We start from the raw sequence: 11,806 nt of genomic DNA, 5'->3' as shown, positions 1-11,806 counted from the left end.
GATAATCATCCTGGTCGGTCTGGAAGCTGGCATCATTGTAAACCTTTACAGCTAGCTCGTCATCGCCTCCATATATCAATAAATATTCTTTAGTCCTTCTTAAGTACTTTAGAATATTCTTGACCGCTATCCAGTGACTTTCACCTGGATCTGACTGGTATCTGCTCATCATGCTCAAAGCATACGAGACATCAGGACGAGTACATAGCATGGTGTACATGATAGATCCTATGGCTGAGGCATAAGGGATCTGATCCATGCGGTCTCTCTCCTCTCTAGAAGAGGGACCTTGAGTCTTCGAAAGACTCACGCCATGTGACATCGGCAGAAATCCCTTCTTGGAGTTCTGCATGGAAAACCGAAGGAGTACCTTGTCAATATATGTACTCTGACTTAGGCCAAGGAACCTCTTTGATCTATCTTTATAGATCTGTATGCCTAGAATGTGGGATGCTTCACCTAAGTCCTTCATTGAGAAACAAGTCCCTAGCCAAGTCTTGACAGACTGTAGCAAATGGATGTCTTTCCCAATGAGTAGTATGTCATCCACATACAATATAAGGAAGACAACTGTGTTCCCTACAACCTTCTTGTAGACACAAGGTTCATCTTCATTCTTGATGAAACCAAACTATTTGATTGCATCATCGAATCAAAGATTCCAGCTCCAAGAAGCTTGATTTAGTCCATAAATGGACCTATGCAGCTTGTATACTCTGCTAGTATGCTGTGGATCTACAAAACTCTCAGGTTGTGTCATGTACACATCCTCGAGCAGGTTTCTATTCAGAAACGTGGTTTTGACATCCATCTGCTAGATCTCATAATCGTGGTACGCTGCAATAGAAAGCATGATCTGAATGGACTTAAACATCGCTATTGGAGAAAAGGTTTCATCATAGTCAATACCATGAATCTGCTTGAAACCTTTAGCTACCAAGCGACCCTTATAGATAAGTTCATCCATGTCAGTCTTTCTCTTAAAGACCCACTTACACCCTATGGGTTTGACCCCTTTAGGTGGATCAACCAAAGTCCATACTTGGTTAGTGTACATGGATTCCATCTCAGATCTCATGGACTCTAGCCATTTCTCGGAATCTGGACTCATCACAGCTTCTTGATAGGAGGTAGGGGCATCCTCAATGAGCACAACATCATCATGATCAGATGAGAGAAATGAATATCTCTCAGGCTGACGACGTACCATATCAGATCTGCGAAGAGGTAGGTCTACTTGAACTGGTTGTTGTTCCTCAACTCCTTGTGGAACAAAATCATCCACAACACTTTGTGGTTCCAGTTCAACTTCCATCGAGGCTTCAGTGATATGGTCCATATCTTGAACTTCTTCAAGATCTAACGTACTCCCACTAGTCTTTCTAGAAACAAAGTCCCTTTCTAGAAATACCCCAGTCTTAGCCACAACTACCTTGTGTTGATTGGGAATGTAAAAGTAATATCCCTTCATTTCCTTGGGATATCCAATGAAATAGCACTTGTCGGATTTGAGTCCCAATTTGTCCGAGACTTGACGTCGAACGTAAGCCTCACAACCCCAAATCCTCATAAAAGACACCTGGGCATCTCTCCCAGTCCATATCCTATATGGTATCTTTATTACAACCTTAGATGGAACAAGGTTGAGAATGAAGGTTGCTGTGTCTAGAGCATAGCCCCAAAGATACATAGGAAGATGTGTGTGACTCATCATAGATCGTACCATATCTAATAAGATATGATTCCTCCTTTCGGATACACCATTCCACTGTGGTGTTCCAGGAGGAGTGAGTTGAGATAGAATCTCACACTCAGCTAGATAGTCACGAAACTCATGGCTAAGGTATTCACCACATCGATCTGATCGAAGTATCTTAATATTTTTGCCAAGCTGGTTTTGTACTTCATTCTTGAATTCTTTGAACTTTTCAAAGGATTTTGACTTATGTGTCATCAGGTACACATAACCATATCTACTGAAGTCATCAGTAAATGTAATGAGGTACCTATAACCACCTCTAGCAGTGACATTGATAGGGCCACATACATCACTATGTGTAAGACCTAACAAGTCAGTCGCTCTCTCATTGTGTCCACTAAAGGGAGTCTTGATCATCTTACCTAGAAGGCATGACTCGTATGTCTCATATGATTCAAAATCAAATGAGTCCAGCAAACCATCTTTATGGATCTGGGATAAGCGTTTGTCATTTATATGACCTAAGCGACAGTGCCAGAGATTGATTTGGTTTATGTCATTTGACTTGAACCTCTTGGTACTAATGTTATAGATAGGGTTCTCAAGATCTAGAATATAGAGTCCGTTTATCAGAGGTGCACTACAATAGAACATTTCATTTTAATAAACTGAACAATATTTGTTCTTTATAATAAATGAAAAACCTTTCTTGTCCAAACAAGAAACTGAAATTATGTTCTTAGTTAAAGTAGGCACATAACAACATTCATCTAATTCTAATACAAGCAAGGTAGAGATGGATGATAAGTTCTTACAGCAATAGCAGCAACCCATGCTCCATTGCCTACGTGTAGGTCCACCTCGCCCTTCATCAATGGCCTGCTATTTCTCAGCGCCTGCACATTAGTACAAATGTGAGAAGCACATCCGGTATCTAATACCCATGATGAAGAAATAGATAGATTGACTTCTATAACATAGATACCTGAAGTGGAAGTCTCACTTCTCTTCTTCTTAAGATCTTTCAGGTACACTTTGCAGTTCCTCTTCCAGTGCTCGGTCTGACCGCAGTGGAAGCAGGTAGCATCCTTGGCGACCCCTCCTTTGGGTTTCAGTGCCTTGCCTTTGCCCTTGGCTTGGGACTTTCCCTTACCTTTAGGCTTGCCCTTGCCTTTGCCTTTTTGCACCATCAAAATGGAGTTGGGCTTCACCTTCTTAAGGTTGAGCTCAGCAGTTCTTAACATGCTAAGCAGCTCAGGTAGTGGCTTGTCAATTTCGTTCATGTTATAATTTAGAACGAATTGACTATAGCTATCTGGCAAGGATTGTAAGATCAGATCAGTGGCCAGCTCTTGGACAAGTGGGAATCCCAACCTCTGTAGATTTTCTATGTACCCAATCATTTTGAGTGCATATGGGCCTACGGGAGTCCCATCTTGCATCTTGCATTGAAACAGTGCCTTAGAAATCTCGAATCTCTCGTGCCTCGCTTGTCCTTGATATAGTTGACGAATATGTTCAACCATATCATAAGCGCCCATCAACTCGTGTTGCTTCTGAAGCTCAGAGTTCATGGTCGCGAGCATAAGACATGACATATCTAATGCGTCATCTTGATGCTTCTTGTAAGCATCACGGTCAGCTCGCGTGGCAGTGGCAGGGAGGTGCCTTTGGAATGGGTTGATCCAGAACGTACAGTTTACGTTCTTGTGTGAGAACGATTCTCAGGTTCTTGTACCAGTCCAGGAAATTTGCTCCGTTGATCTTGTCCTTCTCAAGGACGGAACGCAGGGAGAAAGAGTTCGTATTTGACGTCATGGTTATCTACAACAAAAAAATACAGAAAAATAAATATCATATTCTATTAATCATTTAATTAGGCCTTTTAATTAAATGATGCTCCCACTAAATTCTATAATTCATGTGGGACAAGATCCATATCATACTACGCCTTGAGTTAGCTTTGGCTAAATCGTCCAAGACTTAGTATGATCGGTAGGTAACTAATTACTAATTACATCTCTATGCAACTCTTGTTTATAGGATCAAGATCCGCATTTATATTAAAACTCGAGTTAGCTTTGGCTAATACGCCCAAGAGTTAATATAAACATGATTTTAACCTATCTACCAACCATTGGAAAATGCCTATAGTTAAACTCGATCCAATTGAGTTAACTAGTTACTCAATCTAATTGAGTTGTACTCACCCATGCGTTGATAGGCGGGACCAAAATTGTCTCTCCGTACCCTACCAAGATAATATGTGTTGCTCTGCTTTGGCAGATTCAACAACAACATGTGATCGAGGTAGTGATAGGTATCACGACATGGTAGGCATTATGAGTTGACACGATTGAGATAATCTAATCGTTAGGGTGCATCATGTATGCGATTTAGATCTAATCTAATCGTTAAGGCGCTAATTAATTACTATTCTAGCATGCATCACATATACACACACAAGCAATTAATTAAATATTTTATGATTAGTCATGGCCCTACTATGATCTTCTCAAGCCCATGAGAAGATCGGATGGTCAACCTAAGGTCAATAGCTTCTCAAGCTCCTTCCTTGACCACCTTGTGTTGCTCGCGCCCTCCTCGTAACTCCGTCTCGAGTGGATCTACCACCGCTCCAATTTGTACATTACAAAGGTGAAATTAGAGTTACATTCGAGTCTAAACTATTTACAACAAGAATATAAAAATAAGAAAGGCACGACGCGCAGGTCGCGTATCATATACAACACGCACATCACAGAAAATGGCACGCAGGCCATAATATGAATTACAACACAAATTTCCAATCTAATTGGGTCTTTTGGGCCATGACCATCACAAAATAATGCATAATTCTAAATTATGTAATTTCTATAAATTTCTATAATTTTTCTTATAATTTTTACAATTTTTATGAGTAAAAATTTCTGGCGGTCCCGTTTAGCGATTTTCGGGCGCAATCACGGAATGAATCCCCTTGCGGAGTTAGGGGCAGCACCCCTACCCGCGATATAACCATCGCGAGTGTTTCTAAGCGATCCTACAGTGCCTTAGTTCACTGTCCCAAAACGATTTGGGGCGAAAACTTGCCGTTTCGGAAATATTTTCTCGGTAGTCGAAGCCTACAAGTGTCTAAACACTTGTGCTTCGTTTCTACGAGAAAAATACCCATAAAAATACCAAAAATCATAAATTCACAGAAAGTTACAGATCTGTAATTTTCATAAAAATATAAATTAAAACTCATACTCGGTTCGCACGTGGGTATGATACCACTGTTGGGTTTTTCGGGCCGCAAAAACCGCTTTTTGCGTTACGAAAACCCCGAAATTCTCATGCCACGGATCCATGCGAAGATTAAAATTTCGTAAAACTTTGAGTATGAGTTTCCTAACCTAGATCTAAAATAGATCTACAAAGGAGAAGAGCTTTACCCTTGATGCAAAGCCCTTCACTTAATCCCGCTCGTCTAAAGTTCGCAGGATCTTGAGAGTATCAAAGTAGATAGTCCTCTATGTGTATCCACACAAGAAAGAGATGGAGAGAAACCACTAGGATGTGCTAGCACCCTTGATTGGTTCGGCCAAAGAGGAGGAGAGGGAGAGAGGTTGAGAGCTTGAGGAAGAAGAAGGAGGTTACTCACCAAATGAAAAACTCCCAATTGAATTAAGTGGTCGGCCACATTGAAAAGAAGGCTTTTAAACCTCCATGGGATACCAAGAGTCACAACTCTTGGTCTCCCTCATGAGGTGACACACACATGTGCTAGCCTTGATGATGTGGCACATCATTATTGGCTCACTTAATGCCAACTCACCAATGAAGTGGCAAATGGTCAAGTCAAACTTGACCCTTCATCTTCCTCTCAAGTCAAGTCAAACTTGACCATTTCTCTACCATGGTTGATCAAATCTAACCATTGGTTCAAGTCAATATTAATTTAATGAATCTCTATTCATTAAATTAAATTAATTAAATGAGTCTAAGTCCAAATTAAACTCACTTAACACATGAACCAAATTGAGTCCAACTCAATTAGCTCAATTTGGATTAACATGAACCTAATCCTTTAGGTTCATCAAATGAACCTAATCTCCATTTAATTGCCCTTTGTGTGTGACCCTATAGGTTCTTGTAACGTTGGCAATGCTCCTAAACCCATTTAGAAGCATAAGTAATGAGCGGTATCTAGCAACACATCATTACTACCCAAGTTACAAGAATGTTGAGATCCAACATCACCTTGTGACTACTAATTGTGACTCCTCACAATATATGACATTGTCCTTCTATCCTTGACATTTAGATTGATCAATGTGAGGCATAGACCGTGTCATCCTCTAAACAATCTAAATCTTGAATCCCAAGTAGACTCACTCAATCAAATGAGCTCAACATCTCATATTGACTCATTTGGGCATGGCCATGCACTTAGTGGTCTCACTCTATCAAGAATATCGATGTCACTCCCGTCATATAGGAGGGATAGATCCCATCTACATCACTCACATCCCTCCATATAATTTGTTACATACCCAGTAATCACCTTTATAGTCCACCCAGTTATGGGTGACGTTTGACGAAGCCAAAGTACGTAACTCCTTATGTAGGGAACCATGGTGATTTCAGGTCCAAGGACTAATAGTCATACTAATAGCCACATGAGAAAGTATATGACACTCATATAACGATCCATGATACTTTCTCATGGCGGGTCATTCAGTATACATTCTCCAATGCATATCCATGTGTCAACTTGATATCTCCATATCCATGATTTGTGAGATCAAGTCATCGAGTTGACCTACATGCTAGTCTCGTCACATTAACATTGTCCCTGAATGTTAATACTTGACTAAGAATGATTAAGAGTAGTGTTTCCTATATCATCTCACTATCCATTCAACCAATCGGTTGATATAGGTAAGAACCTTCTACTCAAGGACGCTATTATACTTAGTTATTTGGCACTAATCAAGTAAGTATAATAAACAAAAACAAATGCCTTTATTGATATACAAGAATATGATACAATGAGTCCATACAACAATCATCAAATGATTGACTCCTTTCCTTGTGATTGTTGAGCCATTATTGATGTGAAGAATCATAAACTATCTCTAGTCATTGGTAAGGAAAGGTTAGAATTTGATTTATCTGAATTTCCTAATGATGTCTCTTCTTGTCTCGTAAGCATTGGCAGCAAGGTGGATGCATATAAAACTGAGGAATAAAATTTTCATCCTTATGGGAGGCCGTTGGATGCAACACATAATTCGGCAAGGGTTGGGAGAAGGCCCCCAATGAATAATAAAAAGTACATATGCCCTACAAGGGTAAGAATGAAGGAAGAGTCAACTGCACCAACCCAAGGAGGGAAAGGTGTGCCTCCATGGGTATAATCTGTATCAAGGGAGATGGGGTCAAGCTAAAGACCTAAAACAAGTGCTTATTAGGAGGCAACCCAAGGGTTTTTTTAGTTAGTTTAGTTTTAAATTTTCTTCTCTTAGTTAGTTTATCTAAGTGTTTATTTATTTTGTTTACAAGTTGTGAGTCATTTCCATGAGCTGGCCATGATCATCCCATGGGTGTGAATGCATTAGTGAAGTCAAAAAGGAGAAAACTCAACCCTTGTACACTTTACAGAATTAGCCATGTGACTTCACACGGTTGTGTGACACAAATAGACACTACAAGAAAAACCCTCATAGACATCGGTGGAACAACAACGGTTTTAAGCAAAAACCGATGTCTTTGAGTATTTTACACCGATTTTTCTAAAAACTGGTGTCTATGAGCGCAGATTTTTGCTCATAGACATCGGTTTTTTAGCTGGTGTCTATGAGCGCCTTTTTTTTTGTTAATAGACACCGGTTTTAACAGCGGTTTTTAAAACCCGGTGTTAATGAACAAAAAAAAATAATTTAATTTTTTCACCGGCCAAAATTTACAACACTTCACAAAATTCCCTCCAAACCTAAACCAATATCGTGCCCCTTCTCTCAGCCTAAACCTAAACCTCAGCCTCATCTCCCTCTTCCCCTTCCGCCGCCTCGCCCTCGGAGATCTCTCCGTCGCCGTCCCCTTCGTCTGCAAGTCCTGGTACCGCGCCTCCCTCGACCCTAGCTGCCGGCGCCGCCTCAACTTCCGCTCCCTCGATTTCACGCCCTGGAGCCCTTTCTCCCGCGCCTTTGCGCTCCGCTACTGCCTCCACTCCCCCCTCTCCTTCTCCGCCTTCCTCCGTTTCACCCTCCACTGCTCCCGCGGCGTCGTCGACCAACTCGCCTTCCCCCTTTCCTCTGCTGTCTCCATCCACGACCTCGCCTATGCCTCTGTCAAGTGAGTCTACGCCTCCTTCTGGTTTCGTCGCCCTCATCGCTCACTACCTGTTCGACGAATTTGCTCATCGATTATTAGTGCAGATGCCTGAGATTGAAGGCGCTGGCTTTGCCGGACAACCTGATGCTGGAGGACGACCTTCGAATCCCGGAGCTGGTGCGGCGGTGGAAGGATCTGGAGCATCTGGAGATGGAGATAGTTGGCATCTTCACCCCGCCCATCCTCTCTTCCTCACGCTCCTGCAATCTGTCCTTTGCTATCCCCATCTCCCTCCCCAAACCTTTGTCTTTCGCCACCACTTCCCTCCCGCGCCTTCACTCACCTCCCTCGCGAAACCCGGGGCCTTTCCGTGCCCAAGTTAGTGTCTCCGCTGCTCAGAAGACGAAAGATAGGTTGCCAGCCAACCTCATTGTGACGGAGACCAAAGGGCCTCACTCCACTGTCTGTACCTTTCCTTTTTCTACCTTTTAAATCGTTTTTACTTCTAATTGATCTGATAGTCAAGTGGAAGTGGTAGTCTTGCTTCAAGGCTATAATTTTCTTACTTTCTACCTATCTTCTTGTATAATTTGGAAATATGTTTGTTTGTTCATCTGGCAATTGAAATGAAGAGGCAATCTTGCTTCAAGGCTATAGCTTTCTTGCTATCTCTCTTCCCCTTGCCTGAGTGCATTCAATCGATTGTTAGTCCTACAAGTTCACGAGAATCAATTTGTCCAGGAAGTATGGTTATGTCAATTCCCTGATAGCTCATCTTATTTGCAGATTAGGTTAAATGTAGAAGTTCCTCCAGCAATAAGCCAAGAATGTTACGGAGAAGTCTTAGATGAATTTTCTAAGAAGGCAAAGGTATTATTTTCAGTATGCAGTCATTTAAGGGGTCTATTACTGTTATAGGATGAATAGGAATTCATCTGTAGGATAATTTTGTACTTAAATTATTTTCCATTTTCTGTTTTGATCATTATCACTCTATAGTAATCAGAAAAATTTGAATATGCTACCTAACTTTTACTAAGCCCTCTGGGCTCTGACATATACTAATCTATATTTCTTCTTTCTTTCTTTGGAATGTCAAGGAATTCAATATTGTTCTCCCCTTTTATCTTTTCATCCGATCCAAGTTTGTTGACAGTTATGTTTTCCAGTACCTGTTATTTACTTATTTCCACTTAAAGCATGATTGGAATTGCTTGTACTGGGGTTTAGTCATTTCTATGCTGAACTAAAGTTGAGGGAAGACCATGCTAAGTAAAAATGGCCTTTTAAATGTCACTGGAAGCTTCTTCTCTTTTTCTACCTTCTGTCTCTAGTACTAGATTCTAATTCCTTTATCTACCTTTTCTTCTTGAATACTCATTATTGAAGTAGTATGTTGTGATGCCATGCAATTCCTGATAAAAAACCTTATTCATACAGGTTCCTGGCTTTCGGCAGGGAAAGAAAGTTCCAGAAAATATTCTTCTAAACTACATTGGTAGACAGAACATTCAACAAGCTGTAGTTGAGGCAACTTTGAAAAAAACTCTTCCACATGCTATGTCTTCCGTACGTGAACATAACATTAGCTTGCCAACTTGTAGTAGAAGGCAGTCATTTATCCATCCAATATTATGACAAATTTCTGTTGAAATAACGGGTAGAGATTGTTGTCATACTTTTTTATTAATCCACTAGCATAAATCTTTTAATTGGTAGAAATTACCTTCAATGTCATTATTGTTTTAAGTGCCAATCCCTAGAAGTGGCAATGGGCATGGGCTGAGCGAGATGTGGCCAGCCCGCATTCCATGCCTAATCGGAACTATTTATGTGGCCAATATTCTCGGACGTTGCTGGGGATGTAACTATTTATGTGGATGGCCAATCGTTCCTATTGCACAAGGTATACATTCTTAAACTGGCTCTGCAGACATATCTTGATATTGTTTTTCATAACTTCCTTTTCAATTTTTGCATATTGTTGTCCAAGTTCCCTCTGGTTTCACGAAGTGGAAAAATCTGGAAAATGGTAGTTGAATCCAGGGAGCCAGACCTTTCCAGATTAGAGCTTCATGAGGAGATATGACTTGCGTGTGTGAACAATTTTTATCTTCTTTGAATTTTTATATATGACTTGCGTGTCTAGCAGGTCTGGATAGAAGATATCATGTGTGAACAATTTGAATACCACTGCTTTATATGTTAATAAATTTGAAGAAATATAACAACGGCTGGCTATACATAGTATAATCTCATCATGGTCTAAGGCCTTCATCAAAAAATGGTTCAGCATCAAAATCAAAGGTCAGGAGAGCCATGTCGACGAGATTGATAGCAAAGGTATGCCTGGTTTCTTCTTCTTGTTCAATTCCAGAAACCCTAGTCGACGAGAATAAAGTGCACTTGTTTGCCTGCTTTTCTCCCTAGTCGTCTTCATCTTGTCGACAAGATGATTTATTTGTCTGTTTGCTGGAGAAAATGATACAACAGTTAGAGGAGTCTGATGTAGCTTATTGGCACTTGTTTGCCTACTTTTCTCTCATCTTTTTTCTATTCCTAGCTTTCAAAGCATTTGTCTATCTTAGACTTGTTTGTTTGACAGAATCAATATGATTTTCTTCCTTTATAAAGAACCAAGGACAATAAAAATTGTCACAAACAATTTGGTGAGGAGATCATGGCCTCTGTGAAAGCATGTGCTCCATATTTCTATATGATTGTGTCCCAGTTCGCATATGCTGGATCCAGCATCCTCGGCAAGCTTGCATTAGGACAAGGACTAAGTGCACTTGTCTTCGTAGTGTACAGGCACCTTATTGCCATGCTCATCTTGGCTCCTCTTGCTTATGTGCTCGCAAGGTTCAAGGAGCATGTCTCATTAGAATTTTTGAGAATAAGATATATGACTACAAATTGAATGTTTTTAAACTCATCTCATGGTTGTAGGAATCGAAGACCCAGCTTCTCATTTGGTGTCATGCTAAAAATATTCATTCTTGCTATGTTGGGTATAACAATTCAGCAAAATGTATACTACGTTGGACTCCATCTCATTTCTCCAACTGTTGCTAGTGCCTTGGGCAATGTCATTCCTGCTTTTACTTTCTTATTGGCAATTGTACTGAGGTTGATTCAAATATTAATTCCAAGTAATTTTACAGTGAATTTAGTTCATTCAAATATCATTCTATATTTGGTCTTTTTTTGCTCAGGATGGAAATGCTCAACTTGAAGACTGTAAGAGGGAGGGCCAAGCTTGCAGGGGTCATCTTCTGCATCACTGGTTCCCTAATCTTCACATTTTGGAAAGGTCATTTTGTTGGGGGCCTTTGTTACTTCACCTATGATCCAACTTCATTAAGAAAGTCCTGAGAAAGGCGATGCCTGGCTTAAAGGCTCTGCTCTTATGCTATTCGGCTATTTTGCATGCAGTGTATCACTTGTTGTTCAGGTATTGTGTCAATGGTGTCCCTTGTGTTGTCACATGTATCGCTTTTGATGTAAAAAGAATGTTTGGGTATTTTATGGATATTGTTGTAAGAAGATTATTTATATAATTTGTGAATATTTGTGTATTTTATGGATATTATTGAATGAAGAATATTTGTACAATTTGTGAATATTTGTGTATTTTTTTTTTTGTTATTGTCGGTTTTAAAATCAAATCTGTGCTGTTAAAATATATACATATTACATCGGTTTTCCACCGATGTAAAACCGGTGTTATAAAGTAATATTACATCGGTTTTACACCGTTGATGAAACGGTGTCGTTAAGTGATAC

General features: G+C 40.2%; 1 protein-coding gene across 1 annotated transcript; it reads left to right on the top strand.

The window, feature by feature from the left end:
* The first annotated feature begins 10,700 nt into the window (after positions 1 to 10,700).
* On the top strand, positions 10,701 to 11,395 carry LOC121979430 (WAT1-related protein At5g07050-like). The gene is made up of 3 exons (XM_042531420.1): positions 10,701 to 10,882; positions 10,970 to 11,149; positions 11,236 to 11,395. Exons 1-3 carry the CDS (start codon positions 10,701 to 10,703, stop codon positions 11,393 to 11,395), a joined length of 522 nt encoding a protein of 173 aa, XP_042387354.1.
* Positions 11,396 to 11,806: the final 411 nt, after the last annotated feature.

Source organism: Zingiber officinale, chromosome 5A, assembly GCF_018446385.1.
Source record: "Zingiber officinale cultivar Zhangliang chromosome 5A, Zo_v1.1, whole genome shotgun sequence".
Taxonomy (NCBI): Eukaryota; Viridiplantae; Streptophyta; class Magnoliopsida; order Zingiberales; family Zingiberaceae; genus Zingiber; species Zingiber officinale.
The sequence above is the reverse complement of the archived record's forward strand: the minus strand, read 5'-3'. Positions and strand labels throughout refer to the sequence as shown.

Coding starts and splice junctions, on each gene's coding strand:
- LOC121979430 (XM_042531420.1), top strand. CDS start 10,701: ATGGCCTCTGTGAAAGCATGTGCTCCATATTTCTATATGATTGTGTCC. Junction 10,883..10,969: donor CTTGCTTATGTGCTCGCAAG/GTTCAAGGAGCA, acceptor TCATGGTTGTAG/GAATCGAAGACCCAGCTTCT. Junction 11,150..11,235: donor TTATTGGCAATTGTACTGAG/GTTGATTCAAAT, acceptor TTTTTTGCTCAG/GATGGAAATGCTCAACTTGA.